The sequence below is a fragment of the Carettochelys insculpta genome, chromosome 20 (assembly GCF_033958435.1).
Source record: "Carettochelys insculpta isolate YL-2023 chromosome 20, ASM3395843v1, whole genome shotgun sequence".
Lineage (NCBI taxonomy): Eukaryota > Metazoa > Chordata > Testudines > Carettochelyidae > Carettochelys > Carettochelys insculpta.
This window is the reverse complement of record NC_134156.1, coordinates 15,949,964-15,977,473: the sequence shown is the minus strand read 5'-3', so window position 1 is coordinate 15,977,473 and position 27,510 is coordinate 15,949,964. Positions and strand designations below refer to the sequence as shown.

The following is a 27,510-nucleotide window of genomic DNA, read 5'->3' as shown; positions in this document are numbered from 1 at the left end:
TGCTGAAAGCTGTGGAACAATATATAGACAATATATTTTTTTCAGCTAAAGCTTGTAACTTGCACTTTGTAAGGAGGCTATTCTGGATCTCAACTAGGCCTGCTTACCTCACTGAAGACCACTGTAAGCATACTGCTAAATGTAATTGTTAGACTGAAAAATAATCAAGGTCCTGAGCCTCTCTGTGTTAAAATTTAACCAAGCTCACATGTCTTTGTAGCGGTCAGTGCAAAGACCATAAAATCCAATGAAAATAAACAGCACTCTCTCCTTAGCAAATAGATTTCTATAAAAAAAAAAAGGGCATTAGACTTACCAGGGACAATCTACATTTTATACCTATTAAAACATATCTTGTCTAATAATATATTTAAAAAAGAAGCACGAGGCAACTTTGTATACACAGGAGAAAAAACTGCACTGAAATGAAATGTAAATATAAGCACAGTACTGTCCACTGACCTCAAAATGGCTCTAAATTACACAGATACAAAGAACTTAAAAACTACTCAATTACAAAAAAGTGAATTTCCAGGAAGTTTCTAATATTACAACTGCCCAGGTGCCCTAGTCAATTTTACTCATTTTATAGGCACATTTTACTACTAAAGAAAAACAAGATTACATATTAAGAAACAAACAGACCTATGCAGAATACTTTATTTACCAACAGTAGTACTGTACATTGTAAACTTATACTGTATTTATTTGTATTTATTTTCACTCTACTGTATTTATGGAAAATGTAACTACAATTTACTTATGGCTATGGTTAAAATGCCAGTTATGTGAGAGTTCTGGATAACAAAATACTGGATATGAAAGAGTTTACTGTACGTATATTTTTCTTTCCCTTGTTGTGCGGAAAAAATAGAGCATCTTCATCATATTTGAATATGATTGTGAAAATCAAGTTAGCTAACATAATACTGACAGTCTTGACCATGTAGTTACAGAGAGGTAGCTGTGTCAGTCTGTATCTTCACAAAACTAAGAAGTAGTCCTGAAGCACTTCAAAGACTAACAAAATAATTTATTAAGGTGATGAGCTTTTGTGGGACAGACCCACTTCTTCAGAATTTCCAGATCTGAAGAAGTGTGTCCATCCCACGAAAGCTCATCACCTAATAAATTATTTTGTTAGTCTTTGAAGTGCTACAAGACTGCTTTTTGAACCATGACTGTCATTAGAGGAGACCAGTGCAAGTTTTATTCATTATCATCATCATCGTCGTCATGACAGCTAACTGGGATTTGACTTTGCTGGAATCAGGACTTGGTCTGTTAACATGGATTTGCCCTGTCTAGAGTGACTGCAAAGTCATGGTTTCTTCATGCTGTTATCAAAATCACATTCTCTCAGTCATGTTCTTATATGATCACATTCAAAATATAAACAGGGAAAAAACACCTGTTTTTCAAAGGTGTAAGCATCCACTACTCCAGGAGAAGCGAATGCAATCCAGAACAATTAGTAGATTACAAAAACACATGATTTTCAGTTAGTTGTGTCCATTTAAAACAGGAGCCTCATCAGTGCATTGGAAAGTATTCGGACCATGCTTTTTACTCATTGTGGGCAGTTTTGGGTACTGTGCTGGAGTATGCTGTAAACACATGACCAATAGTATGCATCTGATTATAAATATCTGATAGCCAGTAAGGAGCACAATTTCTTATAAGAAAAGATAAAGATGAACAGCAACTATTGTCAGATTCCAACTATTTTATTTCCAGGGGAAAAAGAGAAAGGGTGCCAGGCCCACCTTCTGGACTTGGAACCCTGCTTTAAAAAAAAACACAAACAGGTTGCAGAAGACCAAAGAATACAGAAGCATGTTCAATAAAAAAGTTTACTCTAACCTGTGAGCTAGTCTAAGGAAAAAAAATAAATATAAACGTTGTGAAAGTTAATAAGCAAAGGAGTTGTGAGGGGAGACAAAAAAGCTCACTTCATAATGAGGCTTCGTGTGCAAGTTTAAGCCCACCCAAAACATTTTCACCTGTAGGCTATAAATCCAGGAAAAGGGTTTAAAATAGAAGAACTGTGCGGTCTGCAGTTGCATTAGCATATGCTGCCATAAATTTTCGAAATAGCTTAGAATTACTGCTTTATGAATATTCTGAATGCTTGTTAAATTAATATCTGAATATTTCTACAGCTGTACGTTTTATTAATTTTAACATGCTTATGAGACACCTCTGAGAAGTCACATGTATTCATAATTTATATAATCCTAAATGCTAGGGCATGAATTTCAATAGAAGAGCACCCTCTTCTGATTAGCCAATGTACTACAATATTTTTGTGTTTCCATTTGTCAATGGCTATTTTTAATTAAAAATATCAGGATAAATCAATATACAAAATTGTATCAGGTGCTTTTTCTTTTCTACCACCACCAGTTTTTTTAAAATGTGAATTTTATCAGGTTCATAGCGATAATCTACAACAGCACATGAGCAACTACTATTAAAAGTGAAAATGTCTATTTAATTTATATACAAATTAAAAATGGTGGTGGGCAAGTGATAATGCCTTATAAACTTCTAGAGGCAGACTAAAGTGGTTGCACAGAGAGAAATTCACAGCAGAATCTGATTCTGAATTTGTGATGAACTGAAAAGTTTTGATTCAACTAAAACAGCCAAGCAAGAGAAATTTAAAAAAAAAAAAAAAAAGCCAAAAAACAAAACGGGTGGTAATATGGGAACACAGCAAGGTTACTGTGTTCACCTGATGTATTTACACCCAAGCCTTAACATTTATGGTTTTAAAAATTCCTCTGTCCTGCAGACGACTATACACAATTGCAGGAAAACTGGGTGTGGCATCTCTGATTTGGAGATAAAAATTTATAGCAAGTGCAATCTTCTCGAATACTCCAATAAAATGTTTTGAAAGGCTTTCCAAGCATACAATACTTACATCTGTTACCCATCTAATGCCCTCAACTATCCAGTCATACCTAATCGCTCACAGATGCAGTACAATTCTCCTCCCAGGATCAGCATACAAACAGAGATGATTTATTTGGCTGAGACAAATAGGGCCATCCTCAGAAAGCAGCACTCCAAAATTACTAAGTAGGTGTCAGATGAAGTGTCATCTTCACTGCCTATTCTCTTTCTGTACTACCAAAGCTAGTCGGGGATCTGTGTTGCCCAGAGAGCATTTCACCTATTTGGTGCCAGATCCTGAGAGGTGCTCAGAGAGTTACAGGGAGTGGACAAATCCAGCTCATCTGCACACAGTACCACAGCCAATACCCCATTTTCAGAGGACCTGTGCCTACGTTTCCTTCCTCCAGCCATGAACCGAACAAACTGGGAAACAGCCTCCAGCCCACCTATCGTGCGTTCATCCAGAGCAGTGTTTCTCAGTGCTCAGCCTGTGGAATAGCGCTAGTCCCTGAGATTTCCCTTGACACAGCTGAGGAATGGAGCAAGCTGGCCCCTGGTATCAAAAAGACTGAGAAACACTGAAAATCCACACTGTCTCTCGAGATCAATCTACCATCTCCACAGGACAAGGGAAAAGGCATAGTTGTAAACTTTGTTTTAAGGGTAGGTTGGGGATTCATACATTCTAACTTCTGAACAATTTTTGAGCCTATGAGTATTGAGATATATCTTTTGAATGTCCAAGTAAACTTTAGATTACTCTCCAACAATTTGAAAGTACAGGTCAAGCAACCCTGTCATTGTCTTTATAACTTATCTGCATTCCAAACACATACCTTGTTTTTCCAGAGCTTTACAATTTGTCTGTAAACATTAGCACATAAGGATACTTAAATACTTTTTTTTAAAAAATAAGTGTGAATAAGTTATTCAAATATAAATAAATAAAATAGAAACTTACCAATTGAAAATGATTTTTTAGCTAGTATAACCTAAAGCCAGCTTTAACTGAAGTTTTGGATAGTGGATCTCTCTGTAACATGATATATCTTCGACTATTTTTAATTTGCCTTTATATGGACTTTTATGACTCAGATTGCTCTGTGCACTTACATGATCAATTAGAACATCAAAAGGAGGTATACAAGTCTACTAAGCATGAAATTTATATTTTTGCAACATTTACAATTCATTACATTTTAATCACATACGTAATAAAGACCTTTCAGATTTGTCTAAATGTGAATTTACTTATGTCAGTAGTATTTAGAATCTTTCATGTAAACTTTTAAGAAGGGACACTGTCAAGTTAAAAATTTTTTTAATCATGAAAGATTATTAAAAAGAAGAATTTCAAAAAATGTAATTAACTTTTTACCACATAAACTGTTTGCTTTTTGCATTTCACTCAGCATAGGGAATTAAAATTTCCTGGTCTCTCAGGCACTGATACAATGCTGGTATGTTTGATTTCCATAAACTTGTAAGATCATGTTTAAATAAACTTTAAAAGCAAACATTTTCATTAACATTAGGTAATCCATCAAAATCTCTTTTTTATTTCCTTTAAAGAGTTTGTAAAACTGCAATTGTTTTACCAAACCTATAAATATACCCTACCCTACTTGACAGTGGCCCTTTAAACTAGCATACAGCAAACAAAAGGAAACTTATTTGAGGACGCTGGGGTAAAATGAGTTAAAAAAAAGAGGTAAAAACCAAAAACCAGTGTTTAGACTCTTTCCTTGACTTGTCACTGGGCTTAACATATGCAGCACACATCCCCTGTACTTTCAGTTATTGTTTGGTGATGGTCTTCAGTACATGAGTCAAAAGTGACAGGTTTACTCCTTAGCTTCAAGCTCTTTTGCAGGGTTAAGTTACTTGCTAATAAAATAACTAAGGAGCAAATACTGATTTTTACTGAGATGGCCATGATGCTTTAAAACCTGAGAAGCTTTAACCTGAGAAGCTTCAACTACATCAATATTTACCTTGAGAAATGTTGATGGTTACCTAAACAGAATGTTTATACATACTGAATTTTTGTATCAAATGTTTGTAATAATGCTCTTTTGGTGTCATAAATTTAAATGGGAGATAAAGTTATAAATCCAGCAAAATTATTCACTTTGCATGACCTACTCAGAAAGTAAAATGTACTCATGTAGTCTCTTTGTTTTAGCAGATAATACATTTTTACTAAATTAGATCATATTTACATATATGATCAATGAGGTGGTACAGATGGCCTTGCCATGTTATAATTTCAGCTACTCATGCGACAAGATCAGTTATCTTAACAGTTTTTAAAGGATTGCTAATAGCCACCAAAAGAAACAAGCTTGTAATACAGGTCTTAAAAGATGATCATACTACCCAAGATCATATCAATATTTCTTTTATGCGCACCTTAAAGTATTTTGTTGAATTGAGTCAGACACACCACTTATTCAAGAGAGAAAATAGTATTCTCAAGACATACTAAAACAATGTTTTAACCATTTTAAGTTATGGTGAGATTTTTAGCATTTTGCTAAAATTTAGCCTTGAGCTTTTTCCATTAATATTGAAAACATGGCTTTTTTTTTTAACCCCTCTGTCACTCACAAAAAGTTTACACCTTAGTGCATAAAGGTATAGTTATTGAGACAGATAAATAAATATTAAATGTTCCAAGTTATTTAATGAAAACTGATTAATATATTATGCAAAATTCTTCAAAATCTATATGTCTTCATCTGTCTGTTCCCTTGTGTGCTCCTGCTCAGACATACTGGAAACATCATCATCTGTTTGTTCACCCGAGTGATATAACATTAGAGCATGTGTCTTATGAGTTATGGTAACAGTGCAGGGTCCCTGTGCCCATGGTTCTCCATCCACCTGCATTGGCATCTTTGAATTCTTCAAAATCAGCTGGTGTTAAATAAAAGAACATAAACAGAACAATAGAAGTTCACAACAAGCATGGATATTTGATTTACAATGACTGCCTATATACCGATACAGCAAGGTTTCAGCTTCCCAGTAAAGAATCTTAGCATGTTGTTGGTTACATGCATGTATAGGGTACCCATCATGGAGTTATATGGGTGCAATTTAAGTGCCAATTAACTTTTCTAAGAAAGATGGACAGACTGCAGCTTTTGAAGATAAAGATATCATTAGGTAGCTGAGTGCCTAAGATGTCACTCTGACTCAAAAACCAGGTCAAAGGTAATCATAAATGCTACATACCCTCACAGTGTGTGCCTGTCCTAGTCGAACCGGATTTGCTAATTTCACCTGAATCTGTGCACAGTGGAAAGACCCATAAACACCAGCAACTTCCAGAAGTCCATCATCATGCCTTTGTTTTAGAAAAGGAGAAATTTACTATAAACAGCTGTGACCACTACTGAAATAACTGCATAAAATTTCATTGTTTTTGTATTAATAGATAAAAGTATAATGAAGCTGATCGATAAGGTACGTCAGCTTAAAATGTAATGCTTATTTGCTGCATAACATATTCAATGCACTCTATAAAATCTTGTTGCCAAGGTCTGCAGCTCCTACTAATAAGTAAACCCTCTGATTCATGGGACTGCTTACTTTAGCCTACTTGCTATTATGCTGTAATAAAAAAGTATATATTGTAACACTTGAACACTACATACCTTGCCAGGGGATAAGGCTCATCACCCATTCCTTCCCATAACCTGCAGCCACCTCCCCAATATCCAATATTCAGGACAATGATGCCTTCCAAATTCGGAAGATCGATTCTCTCACCATCCAACTCTAGCTTTAAAAGATACACAACAGATTGTTAGCAAGTTGGGTGGAAAGGGCATGTGACAGTTCTCTTTGTGCATCAGGGTGCGCATCCCACGGAGTCAATGGGAATTGGTCCCATGTGATCAGCACTGGTGTTTATAAAACAAACAAACATATAAGAAAACATTTTTACTTGATAATAGGGAACCCATATTCTACACCATCCATTTCCATTGTTAACTGTTCACATTACATAACTCAGACTAGTGTAGTTCCTTGCACTCAACTAAATTTCACCTTTAATCTTGGGATTTTAGTTACAGCAGGGCTCAATCCAAAGTCCATAAGTGTAACTGGGAATCGTCAATGGAGTTAGGATCAGGCACCAGATATCGTACAATAAATCCTGAACAGTCCACTGACACAAGTTAATTCTGTTATTACTGCAAAAGGAAAGCAAACCATATATTGCTTACAAGAGGTCTCTATGATGGTAAGTAGTGGAAATTCAGATTTACTTTGCTTAGACCTCTTTTATTTATACAAACTACTAGAGCAGGGGCTGGCAACCAAAATAGCAAGAAGAGCCGTTATTTCAAATTCAGTAAAAAAATCAATAATTCAAGAGCCGCAATGAGAGGGTCCTTAATAAATAACATCAAACCATACTTTTTTGGAACCCCTACTTTAGGAATAGTGCACACACAATGCCTGGAAAAAGTCAGGCATAAGAGGCTGCTGACAAAGGGGAGGTTTCACCACAGAATCACATTTACACAGCTTTGTTTGTGCTGATGGCAGCATCTGCCAGTGAGCGAACAAGCAAATAAGCGTCCATTTGCATACTGCTGCCGGCAGTTCAGGTCAGTGCAACCATATCAATGGCTATGCCTACACCACAGCAGTCCTTCAAAAAAAGTTTTTTTGGAAGATCTCTCCTGTAAAAAAACTTCTCTTGAAAGATTGTGACTACACACAAAAAAGGAGATCGAAAATTTGATCTTTCAATAGAGAGTGTCCACACCCCTGCTGCTCTTTTGAAAGAGCAGGCCAGGAAACACTGAGGATCGGAAAATCTGGCACCACAGAGAACTGCTCTTTCAAAAAAGGGCCCCTAGGGCATCTACACGCTTTTTTTTTTTTTTGGAAAGAATCTTTTGGAAAAAGGCACTCTTCCTCATCTGGGAGCAGAAGAGGACCACCAGAAAAAGTGCCGCATTCTTCCAATTTAATCTTGAAAGAATGCATTGTGTGTGTAGATGCTCTGCAAGATTTTTTTGAAAGTGCCCTGGCTTTTTTGAAAAAACTCGCTAGTGTAGATGTAAACAATATGAATGCAAAGGATTGGGTAGTGAAATTCTGTTTTCATCTTTGTTTTTACTCTTTTCGAAGCCATTCCAAGCCCACTTTAATTACAATAATTTTATTTCATGTTTAATTTCAGTTTTTTTTCCCTTAAAATGCATGTTGCCCTTCACAGCAGGAACGCCTCAAGTTGCCTTTTCCTTTTCAAAATCAAGACTTTATTAGCAATGTGATCAAAACACAGATACACTATCATATCCCACAATGCACTGTACATATTAAAGGGGATTAATCCAACTCTGAGATCGCATATCATTTACTATTTAGATACAAATAGTAACAGAGGTAGCCATGTTCGTCTGCACTGCAACAAAACAAAGCAGCAGAAATGTAGCACTTTAAAGAGAAATCAAATTACCTCACGCATTACAAGAACTGTTTCCCTTCCTCATCCCAGGCAGGACAATTAAACACCCACCCCACCCCTCATCCCCTCCTTCAATCCTATCTGATTTGTCGGTTTTTATTGCAATTTTTTTTTTTGTCTCTGTACTTACAAATGTCAGTCTGGTTTGGAAATGAGATTGATCTGATGAAGTGGGTCTGCCCCACGAAAGCTCATCACCGATCAAATCATTTTATTAGTCTGTAAAGTGCTACATTTCTGCTGCTTTGTTTTATTTAGATATGAGTTATTCATTTTTGGGCTTTTAGATGTTCACCATTTACTGAAAATAATTAGGAGGGATTTTTTTTTCCTCTGCAGTTATAGTGTTGGGAGCCACACAGAAGTCCTCAAAGAGCCGCATGCAGCTCTGTAGCTGCAGGTTGCAGACCCCTGTACCAGAGCCTTTCTATTTAGGAGCCTACATTTTTGAGAGAGGTGGGATGTATGTGCCCCAGAGAAAAAAGTGAATTAACCCATGAAAGTACCTTACCTCAACTTTTTTGTTAAGATCTTTACATTCCTGTACTAAACAATCTTTGGTTCCATAGAAAAAATAAACAGCCTACAAAAAGTTAAAGAGAAACCAGTATCAGAAACACAGTAATTTAATTATGCAAGAGGTTGATCTGAAATTCTAATTTAACATGAGATACTTGTGTATCCCTTTTGCTTTTAAGTTTTCAAAAGGAGGACTACCTAGACATTATTACCCAGTGCAAGTAAGAGCTTTTCCTTTTAAAATAAAATTCACACTGTACTTTTAAATACAATTGGGCAATGCCATTGCTCAAATTCTTCCATGTGTACAAATGACTGAAATGGTCCACAAAGGAAACTATATTTAAGAGTCTTTGCAAGCAATTAAGAACAGAAGCAGAGACTAACCCAAGCAGTTGGAACCTGGCTGGAAATGCACCTGACTCCATGGAAACTGCTCCACAAGAGCTGTAGGATTGGATCTCTTCTAAAATGGGTGGGAAATGGGAGGAGGTAGAGCTAAGAAACATGTTCCACGGCTAGTACTAGAGTCTATATTTTTAGCCACTACTGCACAAACTGGGGATCTGGAGTGGTAAATAGATCAACAGCAGCATGGTGGTGGGCCAGCAAAATGGCTGGATGAAGACAATGGTTTCCCTCCAAAGTAGACCAACATGCCAGTGCATCTCAGGATGTACTGAAGAAAAATGAAGTTCCTGACCATGGGAAATAAAGGCTGAATGGTCAGTGGAATGAGGAAGATGAAATTCCAGGAGCTAAACGAGAAGTTTTCAAGGTTGCAAGGGGACCAGCAGTAGTCACAGCCGCAACTAGTCAGCAGCCTGAGCAGTTTCCATGGAAGTCCAAGTATTAGAATACAGAACCATGATATTGAGCGACAAAATAAAAGAAAAATGGAAATACACATTAGAAAAAAACAAGACACTAGTAAAGCACGAGCTCACATTAAGATGCAGAAAAATGTTTAGCTTGATTGCTATGAAACGTAAAACAAAAAACCAACCCCAAATCCAAGTCTGTCTCATACTTTTATGTAGAACAGGCACCAACAACCTTTCTGAGGCGGCATGCCAAAATTTGATATTTTGACCTCTATATACTGTCCAAGTACTGGTGATATTTTTTTTGAAGTCACTGACAGTGGCTTACAATAACTTCCTTAATAAATAAATGAAGATGCACAGCTTTACTGTTTAGGTGGTGGTTGGTAGCATTCGTTGGTCTTTTGTTACTTCACAGGCAGCATGGCTTTGAGCAAGCTTCTGACTGCATGGAAGGAGGAAAGGCAGGGCTGAGCTCCCACCTCACATACCAATGAAAATTGGCTCAGTTGCCCCTCTTGGCACCTGTTGTGGTGGTTGCTGACGCCTGCTATACTTAAACACTAGCATGAATTGATGGAGGCTAGTAACAGTCTTTTAATTAAAGGGTAACACATTTCAGTATCTTTGGCAAGAAGTGGGAAATGCTATTTTATCAATCGCACCTTATTAATAATTCTGCTGGAAAACAGAGAGGGAGTCTTCTCACGATGCGCATGAAAGTTGAGAGCCATGAGAGCATCAGGTCCTATAGAAAAATAGTTGTTCATTGTGAACACCTGTGGGACAAGAGCTCTAGTTAAAATCATGGAGACAGGAACACAAAATCCTAGTAATTTGCAAGCCTTGTAATTGGAAGTGATGAGTGTGTAGTCTGATGTAGCTAATATAAAATGGTTATTTCCTAAGAACTGGCTGAAGGTTTTCAGTTATACAGGTGCTGTAACAATAACTGCCCACAGGTGCTAGAAGCACCCACACTACAGAACAGCATTATTTCCATGAAATTAAAATAGTCAGACTTCCACTGACTCGCTGCACTTATGAATATGCTGTCTCCACTTAAAAATTATTGTTGGATTTCTGGAGCTTTTTGCTCATACTTCTCAACCTTGACTTCTTAGATATCAACTTCTCAAAGCTTTGACTTCCTCAGGAAAAAGGAAATCCCTGTGATTGCTTTCAAAGTATCTTTCATACGAAAATGTGTCTTTTGGCACATTCAGTGCTCATTGTGGTATTTTTAAAAAATAGGCTAAAGGTTCTGAATGCCAGGTCTTCAAGCAAGAGCAAAGACAATGTCTAGTAAAGACACTGTGAATCTCGCTCTCTTTCTGTGGGTCCCAACATTTTCCAGATGATGGTGTTACACCGCCTGACTACTATACGGAAATGTAAATAAATACAATTCTAAGCTTTAATTAACTGTACGACAGGAATTTCAGCTTATGCTGTTATAAGTCACAAATCAACTCCCCCAAACACTATTCCAACCCCGCCACATCCATGACACTAGAGTCTGATTCTTTTCTCACACGGATGAGACTGGGCGGGGACGCTACTGATGTCAGTCACGAAAGTGTAAAAAACTGATGTGAAACTAGATCACTCTTCTAAGTACGTACTAACTTCATGGACAGGTCACTCATCTTTTCTATGCACCACATGGTTGCATCTTTTTGCCTAAAACTTTCCAGAGTGGCAAAACATGATTTGCAGTCTTCCTGTGAACACTGCTGTAAAGTTGCATAACAGCTTCACTTCTGTATCAGCCAATCAACAAAGCAGTTATTTTCAATGCTCCAATGCCCTTATGGCTAAATCTTCCAACTCCCTTCCTAACATACTGCGAATGGAGCACTGGACTGGGATTTAGGAAACCTGGGTTCTGTTGCTGGCTCTGTCACTGGCATGCTGCGCAACTGTCAGGGAATTATTTCACCACCTTGTGCTTCAGTTTCTCTATCTGTAAAACACATACAATGAGGCTGACTCCCTTTCTAAGCTTTTTGAGATCTTCTCACGAGAAGTGCTGTATCAGCATAGTACAGTTTGTACCTCCTTGGTCCAGCACCCTCAGGATCTGACTGGTCCCAAGCCAGGGAAGCTGCCAAACCTGGGGAGCTCAGTGCCGGCCCTTTTGCTATCAATGACTGCAGGGCTCACTCCACTGACAGCAGAAGGGCTGGCATTGACTGGGGAGGAGAGGGGGATCCTTGGGGGAAGAGGCAGGATGGCTGAAGAGCTCTGCAGGAGGGCACTGAACCCCACAGCCACTGGGCTGAGCTCCTGGCTGTGGGACTTTGCACCTACCCTGCCTCCTTCCCCAAACATTCGCTTGAGCCCACTACTCCCACTTCCCCTTGAGCTTGAGAGCCATAAGTAAGCCAGTTGCGGCACTCCAGAAGTTCTGAAAGGGCCGGGGAAGAGCTGCTGAGCAACAATGGGGATACCCGACACATGTTGTCAGACTATAGATGTCTGGACTATGAAAGGTCCAACCTGTATTAATGCTACGCAACCCTCAGGGCAAGCAATTTATTTTATTTAAAAATCATACGCAAATAGGAAATCAAATATTTAATAGAAACATCTAGTAAGAGCCACATTTAAGTGGTTTGGAAATCATACCTTTGGCTTTCTTAAATTGTAGTATCCCTTCTTTGTTACCTGAACCTTCCATCTGAAAAATCAAAAGGCTATTGGTTAGTCAAGTTACAGAAGATGAATTACTCACATGAAGCTCAAACTGAAATCAAGAAACCAACAACTGCAATGTAAAAAATTATAACCATAAGATGGATGTTCCTCAGAAGATTCAGATGTTTGGTTAATTATTTAAAGGTTCAGCACTGGAGAAGATAGCCAACAGAGGCTCCTCCAACTCTGACATCCAGTAGCCCTAGTTTCCCACTCAAGCAGTTACATCAGCATCTACCTTCTAGTGCTTTGTTTGTGTTTTTTTTACCAAAACTCTGCTGTCACTGGGGTAATGGGCAAGGCTTTCTGGAGCTCAGACAAAACAGTCAAGGTGCTGTGGGATTCACCTGTGTTACTTACCTGTCAAGTTTAATTCCATCTGCTTCCATTACATTTCGTAAAATTTGTTCCACTGGGACTTCTCCAGCATAACCTGCACCCCAAGCCAATGTATTGGACAGGTCATTACCAGTTCCAAGAGGTAAGATTGCAACTTGTGGAATATACCGTTCTTGTCCCTGTCACACAGAAATACCACATTTAAAAATTCTGTTTTCTAGAGTGTTCTCTTTCCCTATTATCCCAGAAGCATTAAAGACAGCTGAACACTGTTAACTGAAAAGCTGCTTCCATGGTTATTACAGAGGGGCACAGCTGGTACTGTAAGCATGACAGAGGTCAAGTCTAAGCACTTGCAATGGAGAAAATGTGAAAGGTGGAATTTTTAAACTAGGCGAAAACCAAATGCACAAAAAACAACACGTAACCCCAAATGAGCAGCCGCTCAGGAAAACGTCTTGCCTTAACTATTGCTCTGTAAAGCTGGCATTTCTCCCTACTTCACAGAGCTGTTGCGACGTTTCAGTTTTCAGCTCTGAGAAGTAATTGCAGAAAGTGGCAGCATGGGTACTGTTGTTTAATTTGAAAATATCTGTTTATAAGAAAAAGGATGGTCTCAGTATTAGCCCTGCAGCCAGGTTTCTGAGAATATGCCAACACATCTGTGGCTAAAATCAGTCATATATGAAGGCTGTTTGTTGGCATTTTTGCTGATAAAATATTTCCATCCCCCATAAGAGGATTTTGTTTTGTTGGCAGGAGAGTGCTCTTGCAAACAAAACAGCATTCACATTTGCATTTGCTGTGTAAAGTTTTGTTTTTTTGGGGGAGGGCTGGGGGGGAAGGAAAGGTTTTTAAGCATCCTTAAATGTTAAGAGTTTTGTCAATGAAGTGCAAATGTCAACACAGCCTGAGAGTGAAGTTAGGCTTTTGTTTCCCTTCACTTACCACCAATAATAAAGGTTTTACAGCCCTGCCCTCAGAGGAATATCTAAGTACTTCCAGTCCCTATAGCAGGTTTTCAGGAGCAAAACATTTTGTCAAGAACTCTGCTAAGAAGGCATGAGCGGGACTAAAATCCAGCTCACACCATTTCAAGTATCTTAGTTCTGCAAGGCCTAATAAGACAGGCTGTCTCCAGACTACGAGATAAATTAGAACTTAAGGCAGTTATCTTGACATTACCACGTGACTGTCTTCACTGTAAATACTATTAGCTCGATTTAGGGAGCACTAATCTCGAGATTACAAAATCACAGTTACCTGATGCGTATAGCATCAAGCTCAAATTCAGAAGTTCGATTAAAGGCCAGTGTGGAAGTGCCACATCTTAAACATTGACTGTATTAGCCTCCAGAGGTGTCACATATGTAACCCACAATGCCCCTCTCATTGCTCTGCTCTGGCCACTGCTCTCCAGTAACAGGAAGACTGTGAATTTCAAACATTTGTGTGCAAACCCCCTTTCCTCCCCCATATGTCTCTTAATTGCTTACCAAAATCACAACCTGGCAATTGTAGTTATTTTTGGTGGTTTCAGAAATTGAATGCTGTTGGTGATAAATTAGCAGCCAGAGCAGAAGATTCTTACTATACTAATGCCTTTAACAGCAAAATAAATCTTTCTTCAGCTTAAAAAGAACACATAATATAAACTACATGCTGCAAGCAAAATGGTTTCTAAATTAAAAGTTCAAAGTCTGTATCTCTTTATTGTACATAAGCTACTTTGCAAATGCTTTTCTTAATTGGTTTATTCAAAGGCAGGAATGACCCATATTGAGATAAGAGATTAGGGCTTACATTTTAGCCAGTTACAAAACTTATTTCATCACAATACATGTGAAGGCACTCAAACACAATACCTTAATCTTCATTTCATCAATTGCATCCAGGACCCAGCCAACTGTGCCATCCCCACCACAAACAAGTACCCTAGCAGAATTATAAGGCAGCAAGGTACAAAGCTGGAGTGCTTTGGCAGGCGAAATTTTGCTCAGATCGAAAACCTATGAACAAATACAAATGAAAATTTCTGTCAGTTAAGGGTTTACTCCACAGATCAAACATTTTCACTTTCATATATCAGGATGCAAATTGATCATCTTAAGTTCCAGTCAGCTATGATGGCAAATGGACATACCACAGATCAAATCCCACTCAAAGTCACGGGAGTGGTTACTTTAGTGAACATTCATGTTAACAAAGCACGTAGGATATTTTTGCATCCAGTAATGTCAATCCTTCACTTTTGTAAGAATCAAAAGTAATGAAACAAAAACAGTTTAAAAATTCAATTTGTAAGAACATTAATTCATTGAGACTATTAAGCACTTTATTTTTTTTTAAACACAAATACCTTCATTTCTAAAGGCTCTTGCTTTGAACTTTGGAGGAAGAGAATTAAGGTGTAGTCAGGAAATCCAGGAACAGCTACATTACATCAGAGCATCCTCTGCTTTCCCATTTGAGTTAAGGGGCAATGGCAACACAGAAAAAAGCAGCAACACAGGGAAACAGCCAGCTGTATTGCCATCTTCACGAGTAAAGCCAGGATTAGAACATTTCAGAACAATCAGATCAACACACAGTCTACTAAGAACTGCTGCACCAGACAGTGGCCACTGTTAATGGTGTTACATGAGGCATCACACAGTGAAAAGAATAAGAGTTATGATTTTATTTAGGATTTCAAAAATCTCATATTCTTCTGAATGAAGAGGAGACTTACATAAATAAAAGTAGTGAGGGGATTGTTGTCCGTTTTACTGCTACAAACCTTAGTGAGAGGTAGCTCCCTATCAAACTCACTGTTTGAAAAAAAGCTCCTTAAGTTGCCTTTACAAACCTGTGCTTAAAATCCTGGTGGCCATTATTCTTCAAATGAGAACTGTGTCCTTATTTGTGTCCTTAGCTGGAGATTTTTATCAAACTACTTAAAAAGCTCCTGTTCATATAAAAACAAAATGCTAGTGATTTTAATTGAGTCTTTAGTTTAATACATAGTTATGGCTTTTCCCCACAATTACCTGAACTGGGTTTAAGAGAATCTTAAACTCTCCCAACAATGTTTCACCCATATTGTTTCCGCTACGTGTGTTAGCCAGGATTATGACTGGGGTCCAATGTTGACCATAGGAGGATGCCAACTGCAAAGAAAGAAAAATTCCTTATGTACACAAACACAACAAACCTGAAAGGAACAAGGAGCTTTGAAGTCCAACTTCATTCCCATTCACACAAAAACTGGAAAAAATGAATTATTCCATAATTTTAGATAAAAAGAGGCTAATTCCCCTTTTAGAGTGAGTACCGAAACAAGGAACACAGGTAGGGTCATAAATTTTACAACTTATTCCAACCTGTAGTACTCCAAGTTATGTCATGTCAAAATAGAGCTACTAAAAATAATTTAATTTGTATGTTTTGTCAAACACAGATTTCCATAATAGTGGAAATATACAGAAAATTAACAAAGTTGAACATTTCTACAAATAGCTTTTATCAAATTTAGACAAGTGTGCAAGTTTCCCTCTGAAACAATTTCATGTTTTCAGTATTGCTAACGGCAAGTGTTCAAATACCATTAGTCAGAACCAAGCTCTAGAAGAGCAGGAAATTTTGCCTTTTTTGTCTGTCTTCCGGTTTTTGCTCTCCCCCTGTGAATATCCTCATATGCATGTGACAGATACTGGTTGAGAATTCAGTCTGCAATCATACACAATAATGCAAGTGCTGTCTTCCTTTCCCCCCTAGTTTCACTTTCCAGTCTTCCAGTTTCTCTACTGGAACATTCCTGCAGCCATCCCAATTCCCACAGCCATGCTCTCCCCACACCCTCTGCCAATCCATAGGCCCTCACTTCCCAACTTTCCTGGCAGGATCCAGCAACTAACCCATGTAATCAGCCTGCAGGGAGGAAGTTTACTCTGCACTTCTACATCCAAGAACTCTCCTTTCTGATGAAAGTGGGTCTTTGCCCATGAAAGCTTATGCTCCAAATTATGTTAGTCTATAAAGTGCCACAGAACTTCTCATTGTTTTGCGGACACAGACTAACATGGCTACCCCTCCGATACTTGTCTCCTTTCCTGCACTGGAGTGAGGATAGCAAGGTTACAACTACTCAGCTTGGAGTGGAGCTGGCTCTGCTTTCTGGAATCGACCAAGCTCAGCTCAGAGCACAAAGGGTTTGCTGCGTGTGGCGTAAACAGCACAGTAGCCTGTAAATGGCTGAAGGGGTAGGTGCAGGTACCTCAGGTAAAAAAAAATTCTGAACTGCCTGTGTTTTATCCCAAGCGCCCTAAAACAGGTCTGAAATCATTAACAGATTTTAAGGTTAGAATGAGCCACTGGACTTAGTTTTACCTCATGTAGATCATAGGCCAATAAATTTCACCCAGTTAGTCCTGTAACCAGCTCGTTATCTTTTGTTTGACTAATCCCAGTCTTCCATAAAGGTATCCAGTTTTGTTTTGAAGACATCAAGAAAATGGAGAATCCATCACTTTCCTTGGCAGTCTGTGACAATGGTTAAATTGTTTTTGCTATTAAAAACATCTGTCTTACTTTTACTTTGAATTTGTCTGGCTTCAGCTATCAGCCACCAGTTGTTGTTCTGTCTTTCTCTACAAGATTAGAGACCCTTTAGTACAGGTATTTTCTCCTTGTGAGGTTCTTCCATACTAGTCAAATTACCTCTTAGTCTTCTTTTTGTTACTCTTTTTTACACTATGTCTACGCTATGATATAAATTCAATTTTATTAAATTTGATTTTATAATGCTGGGTTTTATATATTTGAATTTGAGTATCCTCACCTCCCCACAAAGTCAAGTTAATGCTGCCACACTGAATTGCCAAACACTGACTGTTGCAGCAGTGCATTGTGGGAACCTATCCCACAGTTCCCTCAGACCCATAGCATTCTGGGTTTTTTGCTGGTGCAATATGGGAAAAAAAAGTACCCTGCAAGTGCTTGTGGGTATGTGATGTCATCTTCCCACATTGCACTGCCCTCATTCCCCTCCCGGGGAAAGCAAATGGCCATTTTTTCAGAAGGAAAGAAGTCAAAGTAGGGAATCCCAGGCAAAAGAAAACCAAATAGGCTGGCTTCAGAGGGGTAAACTGGCTGCTTAGCTGATTTTCCCTGTTGAAAGAACACCTTTGCATTATTATGATTCCCTTTAGGTATGACTTTTGTCTGATCAACCAATGAGCGTGCCAGAATGACTCTGTGCCCTGGTATCCAAGTGACTGTGCCATCTCAATTGGTCCCTCAGCTACTTTTCCGCCCTTGAAAGCACAATATGTATGGTATCACACACCTTGCAAATAATAACGGAAACAATTCAGTTCACTGAAAACAAAAAGTGCTCTCTTGAAATGGAGCCAAATTTCTGAAGCTTGCTTTGGTACGATCATTCATGCTATATTGTGGGGGTGGAATCTGAGGGACCAGTTGACACGGTCCCTTGAGGTGACAGCTCTGTTTGGGGGCTCTCTCCAATAGGGGGGCAGCCCTGAATAACCCTGAATGCGGGGGCAGGCCCCCCACATACCATCAAGGGTCGGGGTGTAGTTGAAGGGCCAGTTGAGATGGTCCCTTCAAGGGACAGATCCCTTCAGGGGCTTTCTCTGGAGGTGGGGTGTAGTTGAGGGCCCTGTTGACACGGTCCCCTCATAGGCTTTCTGCCAGGCCCCTGACCTGTGCTGCCACACCAAAAACATAGCAAAGATAGGCAGTCCCCGAAATCTTTGCCATGGGGTGAAGACTTCCCTTGGCAACAGCCAGCCCCTGGAAATCTTTCCCACCTTTAGAACCTTCACCACACACAAAAGACAGGACATGGTGGTGTCCGGCAGCATGTTCTGCACTGCATTGCAGGCACGTGCTTTTATTGGGTCGGGGGCTAGTCATGTGATGTAGCTGAGTGGAGGACAGACCCGAACTGCATGATGCCTGCGGGAGAAAGAAGGTGGCTGCCCCTGTATAAATATGAACTGCAGAAAATAATTTTCTTGGCCTCTCATACAAGCATGCCCCCCACAGCCTAGCTGCCACGTGGGGCAGTGGGGTGGGGGCTGGCGCCAGCACTAGGAAAAGAAAAAAAAAAATCGCCCTCTTCTGTTATGTCCTGTGCAGGTAGGAAGCCACCATCTTGTGTTGGGGCTATTTTTTCCATGGGTCGAGGCGATCCCCGCACTGATAATAAAGAAATTCAAAATGGGCCCAGACGCCCACTTCAATTTCCCAGGCTTCCTGGTGCTGAATTCAGATTTGCGGGTTTCCTGTTCTTACTTCCTGCACACCTGGAGAGCAGTGGAGATGGAAGTGGCCGGAGTGGACATCCCTGGGGCATTGTGGAATACATACGGGACACCTCTGGAGGCCAATAAAATCAATATAAATAATTGCCATTTCCACACTAGCATTAATCCAACATTTTAAATTTGAACTTGGTGCTACACTGACTCACTTTGTGGGTGTAATAATATTGGCCTTAGCATTCCCTAAAATTGACCTAATGGCATTCACAGTGAAGACAGTGACATTGTAAATTTGAGCTAACTGCCTTAAAACTGAGTTTATGATGTAGTGTAGACACAGCCTTAATTTAAGTGCTCTACTTCTCCTACTGTCAGGCATTTGCTTCAGCCCTTGTATCATTTTTTGTGGATTTGTTCTGTACTTTCTCCTGTTTTTCTCAACATTCTTTTTAAACCATAAACACCAGAACTGTACATAGTGTTCTAGTACGGGCCTCACCAATGGTGTATACAGAAATAAATTCACCTCATTTCTCTTTTATTAACTATTTTCTTGTTTATACATACGAGGTATCTTATTAGCTCTTTTGCCATAGCATCTCTCTGGGGAGTTCATGTAGAACTGAGCTGCTTGTTCACGATGGTCTCTAAATCGGTTAAGTCTTTGATTTTCAAGGTACAGTCTTCCAACCATGAAACTCATGGAAGTACTGCGAGTGTCGAAACTTTGCATAATGCAAGAAACTATATTTTGGTACACAGAAAATATTTTTATTTGACAGCTGTACCTCTTTGAAGGGTCAGTTTGTTTTCATTGTATTTAATTTGGGGGTACAACTGAAGTTTATTCCTAAACTGGCTAATTCTTATCATGTATCCCTTTAACAAAACTTTGTAGGATTTCTCTCTAATATCTATGGTAATTACTCGGAGCATGAAAACGTTTCTTTTAAATAGTTCTGTTTACAAATTTTGCTGAAGGCTTAATTAATAATCTCTAACATATAAAAAGGGAATTGACCATAAGTTACTTGTGAGAATTCTGTTCAGTCTCAGCCAAGATGTTAATAAGATAATACAATTCTAAGCAACACACTAAGCATTTATATATTCATATACAGATTTAGTGTATAACCAACAATGTAATTACATTTACTTAATATTTAGAATTATGTATTATTGAAAAAAAAGATAAGCAGTTACCTTTCCATAATCAGTTCTTTTATCTTTACGCATCTGATTAATGGCGGATAAGTAATATGGTGGAATAATTAAATTTCTGAATTCTCCAAAATGACACTTCTCGCTCATTAAAGTATTCTGCATGCATTCATCATGTACAGTGTGCTGACACCAAATGCACCTGAAAACAGAAACAAAAAGGCTGTATCTAAACTAGAGTTTTGTTGACAGAAGGGTCCTTCTGTCGACATAACTCAGGGAGCATTCAACATGCATTCGTCTCAACAGTTATCCCTTGAAAATTTGAGGAATAACGCTTCTTTCAACAGAAGCAAGTGTAGACACTTCTGTCAACAGAGGGGCCTTCCAGTTCCCCGGGCAGCTCTCTCTTTTCAGAGCTTCTGGTCAGCTGTTCTGTCAACAGAGGGCCAGGCTGTCTGGCTGCTCTCTGTCAACACAGAGGATTGTTCTGTTGATCTGTTTTTGTATTTAGACACAACTCTATCAAACAAGTTTCTGTTGACACAACTCTGTCAACATATGCTTCTAGCGTAGACATAGCCAAAGAGTTCAGATGGTGGTTTAACTTGTTTTCTAACCAAAGGTTTGGATTGAAAGGTTGTTTGCTTCCGTAAGGCTCTGCAAAAACATTTCATAAAATATATTAATACCATACCAGCTAAGCAATAGGATCATGAAATAAGAGTGCAGAAGCTTGCCTTAAATTACTTGATCAGCAGCACTTACACATTTCATTAGAAATGTTCTAATTTAGAGAAAAACCTAATTGCCTTCAATTATTAGAAGAAAATAAGCATGGTCTATAAAGATCTTTTAAATTAATCAAACTAGAACAGAGGTTCTCAAACTTCATTGCACAGCAACTCCTTTCTGACAACAATAATCGTGATGTGATCTGAGGGTAAGGGTGTGGGGCAAAGCCTGAGCCCTGCCACTGCAGGCAGGGCCACCAGGGTGGAAGTCCAAAGGTTTCAGTCCTGCTGTCCTTCAGCTTTGACTCTTTGAGGAGGGGAAGTTAATGCCAGCACTGGCAACCCCATTAAAACTGGGTTGTGATGCACTCAACTCCCAACCCACAGTTTGCAAACCACTCAAATAGGGGAAACCTTAGCAGGCATAAGACTGACTGGGGGGAATCCTGATACAGGCTGAACCTCTCAAATCCGAAACTCTCATCTGGCAACATCCATAATCTGGCATGATTTTAGATAGCTGGATGCTGACCATTTATAATGGGTGTGGTCAAGTTTCCTGTGGTCCCATAAAGTTTCTTTACAGCTACCAGACCTGGCTCTCAGTGTTCTGTGCTGTTATTCAGAGGGCATTTAGGGGGTAAATTACAACTAAGAGCCCAGTATGCAGTGGAAGTGTTGGTAATGCTGCTAGACAATATGGACCATCCATGGTTTGGCTAATTCTCTCGTTCAGCACCAGTTAGGTCCTGAGGGTGTTGGACTAGAGAGGTTCAATACATACTATGAAACTTCATAACAGGTTGTCCAGGAATATGGAAAGATGCTTCAGAAAAAAATGAAAACACAATCAAGTGTTTGGCCCACAGCAAAAATCTGGAATAACTGAACAAGCAATATAATAGAGATTAAGTGTTAAAAAGATTTAGAAAAACTTGTGTTTCTAAAATGCATAATCCCCGTGATAGTCTGTACTCCAACAAAACAAAACAGCAGAAATGTAGCACTCTAAAGACTAACAAAATTATTTATCCAGTGATGAACTTTGGTGGGACTGATCCACTTCAGCAGATCAACTCATGAGGATCCTCACTAACAGCCACAGTCTATACCCCAGGAACACCAGTCCTGGAACCTTTCCCTGCAACAAAGCCCGCTGCCAGCTTTGTCCACATATCTTCTCTGGAAATACCATCACTGGACCTAACCAGGTTACTCACAGAATCACGGGCACTTTCTCATGCTCCTCTACTAACATCAGATATGCCATCATGTGCCAACAATGCCCAGATGCTTTGTATATTGGACAGACTTCTAACTCCCTTAGACAAAGGGTCAACGGACACAAAAGAGACATCAAAACACTCCAGATCCACAAACCAGTTAGTCAACATTTTAATGGAATGGGGCATTCTGTCAATGACCTAAAGGTATGTGTGTTACTGAAGAAGAATTATCACACCGTTCTGGAAAGGGAAACAGCCGAGCTGGCTTTTATAGTCAAATTCGGCACATTAACACATGGTTTAAATCATGATGGGAACTTTCTGAGTCACTATCGGGGCTCGTCTGCATACTTGGCTCAATTTAATTCTTGACCTTCCCCCCACCTCTCCACTCTCTGATTTGCTCACCTTGATTATCTTTTTCTGATTTGTCCTTCTTCCTTACTGTGTTTGGTTCTCTGCACCTTAAATATTGAGTCTGTTCTGGTCTGGCTATGGTCTGAAGAAGTGGGTCTGTCCCACGAAAGCTCACCTAATAAACTATTTTGCTAGTTTTTAAAGTGCTACTTGACTGCTTTTTGTTTTGATAGTGTATAGACTAGCACGGCTTCCTCTCTGTTACTATTCAACATAATAAAGTTAGATAGCAATAGACAAACAACGGATGGATTATCTGAATAATGCATCAGTAAAGTCCAATTTAAACCTCCTAGTGCAGGCTTTTATATAGTGTACCTGGCCTGGCGTGGACCTTCTGCATAAGAATGAATTTTGCCCAGTGTAAGGGAAGCAAAGACAAGAAACACAAAGAAGCTTTGGGAGAGTGCTGAGGACTCAAGTGATAAAGTAGAACTTGAGAAAAGTTTGTATTTTAATGGGTGATCTCAAGGGGGGGGAGAATAGAGAGATGAAGGTAACGGAGAAAGTTCATAATGACAATTGTAGAGCTGCAACATAAGACTGCAGAACACTATGGCTGTGTCTACCCTACAAAAAAAGTAAGCAGCTTCAGAGCTGAACGTCTATGTACACCCTACTTTGAAGCTAAACTTCGAAGTAGGGCACTACTCTATGCCCAGGAATGGAGTAAGGACTTCGAAGTTAAACTCAGAGCAGATTTGGAAGTTTTCTCCATTTATCAGTTCCATTGCATTCTACCAGTTACAATATTTCATCAGTGGTTGTTTAGCAATTCTTTTTTATATATTCACATAGGGTGCATCTACACTAGGAGCTAAGTTCAAAGTTAGCCAGTAGAGAGTCTACACACATTTCCCCTTATTTCGAAGCTAACTGTGTGTAGTTAAAAATGTGTGTAGACTCTCTGCAGGCTACTTTGAAGTAGTGCCTAACTTTGAAGTTAGCTCCTAGTGTAGATGCACCCTATGTGAATTGAAAAAAAACCAAAACTGCTAAACCACCACTGAAATGAAATATTGTAACTGGTCGAAAGCAGTGGAGCTGATAAACTGAGAGAGCAGATTTGGAAGAACTGTGGGACTAATAACTCATTTGAGGATAGCCTTGGCTTTTTGGTGCACAGAACTTTGAATTTAATGGAATTTATTAGATCTGATATTCAAGACAGACAGAAAAAGTATTAATGAGATAGAATTAAGAAAAAAAAAATCAGACAGAACAGTAGAAACCTCCCAGTCCTTCTCAAAATAGCTTGGCACATGAAAACTAGACTGGACAAAGCACTACAGGTTGAACCTCACTAACATCCACAGCCCAGCATGATTTTATTTAGAGAGATGTTTATCATGAGTGTGGCCAAGTTTACTGTGATCCTGTCAAGTTTATTTGCAGCCACCAGTCCAGGCTTTCACTGTCCTGTGCTGTTATTTAGCTCTAATTTACCCCTAAGTGTCTTCTCAGAGCCCTGTAAGTGGTGGAAGTGATGATAATGCTGCTAGATAATACTGACCTCCTCCCTATTGACAAATTTTCTGATCAAACAATTTATATAAATCAGATCTCCCCTCTACTGGACTTCTACACCCAGAGTGACACGAAGTAGAGAAAACCATGGATCATTACCATACATGAAAACAGATCTAGGATTTTTTTGCATTTATTCCTGTAATGAAGATTTAATAGCTGGAAAGCCCAACTTTTACTGTTGTTTCTTACTTCTGAAACTCATTTACAGTTGCACCTGCCAAGACAATTGAACAGGCAAAATATAGAAAAACTGCTAACGTACAATAAAGTTCTTCGCTTTTCATCTCTGTGCCTAGCTTCTATATACAAAAAAGTGAAAAATAGACTGCATGCTGCACAGTGCAGTTTTGGGCTGGAATACATGAACACTGTCAGCATGGAGTGTGCAGTAAGTCAAGATGTTTATTCCCAAGGAACTGAGAATAGGCTTAAATAGATATCTAAATATAACTAGATATGTTTCAGACTTTGGACAACTTGACAAAACATCATCCTGGAACAATACTTACATCCATTTAAAAACAGAGCAGATATAATATCTTTAATCAAGTAGGAAAAAAACCTAGTATTTTTGTGCACTCATTGAAAAAAGGTCTGCCAGCTATAGTTATACCACACTGATGAATATTAACATATCACATATTCATAACTCTCTACAAACAAAACTGTTCTCTGTAGAATTAAGCAAAGCAAAAAGATTGTGTTGCATATCTACTACTCAATCAGCTCAAGTCTGGCCAAATATTTAGTTAGGATTTTGTAAAATGAACTTTTACAAAATTTAAAACCAGTGGAAACATTAACTTTCCCCCCTCAATTCTAAAAGAAACAGTTGCTATAAGTACATAAATATTCACTTGCATAGCTGGCAACACAAATCTGCAGAACTAAAAACCTGAAAAGTGACTACAAACAGAACTGTAAATAGCTCTATTAATTTTCACTAACTGAAAAAAAAGCCATCTAATAAAAAATTAATTTCAAAAGTGCCTTTTAATTGAATAAGTTAGTATCAGTAAGATGCAAATATATTCGTGAACAATATCAGTTTTCAAACCTGAGAGCATTCCTTTAAATACTAATCTCTATATACATTGTTAAACATTATGCAAAGCTGTAGCAGAAAAATCTGGTAGCACATAGTGGTTCAGGTATTTAACCTATTCCTACCAAATGTCCTGATGAGAACCAAATATATAGGGAGAAATATTAGAATATCTGATGCAATTCTCTGCAGAAGCCTTATCTTGGTTTATTACATACAAAAACCTGATTTAAGCAGCTGTGGAAGCTATTTTTGGAGTCCCTCCCTTAATCCAGTTCATACAGCCATTGACACTGGCATTCCACATGGGTGATTATTTCTTTTCATTGCTGGCCATGAATTCTGTCCTCCAATGCATGTGTGCACACACACTCTCTCTCTCTCTCCCCCTCCCTCCGAGTTGGTTGTTTACTCTTCTGCAACTGTACTGCTTACCAAGCATCACATAAGATCTGGATAAAAATAGACAGCAAATATAATCCAGGAAAGAAGTACTTAACTTCACCACGATGCTCCTAGGGGTTCCATGCCAGTCCCAAGACTGGATAAAGGAGGAGGGCTGGTCAGATGAGTGCCAATGCACTGATCATAAAACAACAATATGAATGAAATCTGATGCTAGTATGACTAACTGATAAAAGGCATCAGCTCAGATGTTGCCCGGATAAACAAGGTCTGCAATACCAATCGAGTGATTGGGGTTGGGTCAATAACTTGGCTTCTGAAAGAAAATTACAACTAAACAAATATATTACCAATTGGAACGTGGAACGTCTGAACGCTGTGGGCGAATGGAAAGTTAAAGCTGCTTTGAAAGAAGATGGAGCAATACTGATGCAATATACTTGGACTGGCAGAGATGTGTTGGACAGCACCGAGAGAAAGGCCCAGGTCAAAGTCATTTGGTCAGGGAATGAAATGAAGCATGAGGCAGGAATCGGATTCCTTCTTAGCAAAAGAGCTAAAGGAGCACTGTTAGGATACAAACTGATGAGTGTGAGAATGATGGTGGCAAGATTCGAAGTGAAACATTCAACATCTTGGTCATTCAGATGTATGTACCAATCTCGGATAGCATGAAGGAAGAGACTGACCTAGTCTATAAAGACTCAAAAGGCACTGGAGGAGATACTGAAGAGAGATGCATTGACCATTGGAGGAGATTGGAACGCAAAAGTCGGAACAGATAATGAAGGTTGGGAGACAGTCAAGGGAAAGTTTGGATATGGAGAAAGAAACGAACGAAGCAAGAAACTACCAGAGTTTGCTATGGCGCATGAAATGGTGATCTGCAACACACGATTCCAATAGAAGGACTAGAGGAAATGGACATGGTGACTAAATGACAGGAAATACAAGAACATGATAGATATAATTTGATAAGAAGATGGTAACATCAGTACAGCAGTGCCAAACTTTCCAAGGAGCAGATATGGACCTGGACCATAGTCTAGTGACTGCAATCATCAAGATGAAACTCAAGAGAAAGTATAAGAACCAGTTCAAGAAACAAAGAGATGTGACGAGGGTAGGCAAGGAAGAAATCGGGAATGTGTACAAAACAGCACTTAAAGAGAAGATCAGGAATATAAGAGAGTCGAAGGGATAGCCATGGCGATAGAAGCAACTGAGTAGATGGTTCCGGAAGAAGAGAAGATCAATAAGATGTGGATTACGCAGGAGGCACTGAAGTTAGAAGCAACTGAGGAGACGGTTCTGGAAGAAGAGAAGATCAGTAAGATGTGGATTACACAGGAGACACTGAAGTTAGTTCAAAAGAAGAGAGTGTTGAGGATCAGAAAGGATGTTTCCAAGAGGGTGGTATAGCAATACAGAGTAAAATGCAATGAGGTAAGGAAAGCAGCCAGAATGAATAAGGCAAAATGGTTAGAGGAGCACTGTGAAGATACAGAGAGGTATTACAGTGAGTGTAAGACCAGGGAAGTGTATAAAATCATTAGGAATATTAACAGGAAGTGGCAGCTGAAGCAGATGGAGATCAAAAGACAAGAATGACAAGATGCTCGTGAACAAGAAAAAGGTTGTGCAGTGATGGACCAGATATTGCACCGATCTGTACAAAGCACAGATGAACCTGAGTGTCTCAGAAAGACTGACTGAAGAACTGAAAGAGATAGCTCCATCGAGAGTGAGACCGATATTTCGAAGGAGGAAGTACAAGGAGCAGTGAAAAGACCAAACAACAACAAGAGCCCTGGAAATGATAAGATCACAGGAAAGATGAGCAAATACAGCAGAGAAAGTATGCTTCAGGAAATACACCTACTATGTAATATAGCATGGAAAGAAGGGAAGGCAACTAAGGAATGGATAAGATCCATGATAGT

General features: G+C 39.0%; 1 protein-coding gene across 1 annotated transcript in view; it reads right to left on the bottom strand.

Annotated features, from left to right (window-relative positions):
* Positions 1–1,116: 1,116 nt before the first annotated feature.
* Positions 1,117–27,510, bottom strand: part of DGKE (diacylglycerol kinase epsilon) — a 31,483-nt gene continuing 5,089 nt past the window's right edge. Inside the window, exons 2-11 of the mRNA XM_075014442.1 lie at positions 20,253–20,412; positions 15,810–15,929; positions 14,646–14,789; positions 12,802–12,959; positions 12,373–12,424; positions 10,407–10,520; positions 8,910–8,981; positions 6,567–6,694; positions 6,145–6,256; positions 1,117–5,823 (exon numbers count right to left, since the gene is read on the bottom strand). Coding sequence (XP_074870543.1) covers positions 5,632–5,823; positions 6,145–6,256; positions 6,567–6,694; positions 8,910–8,981; positions 10,407–10,520; positions 12,373–12,424; positions 12,802–12,959; positions 14,646–14,789; positions 15,810–15,929; positions 20,253–20,412 — 1,252 coding nt within the window. The 3' untranslated portion in view covers positions 1,117–5,631. The remainder of the gene's footprint in view (positions 5,824–6,144; positions 6,257–6,566; positions 6,695–8,909; positions 8,982–10,406; positions 10,521–12,372; positions 12,425–12,801; positions 12,960–14,645; positions 14,790–15,809; positions 15,930–20,252; positions 20,413–27,510) is intronic.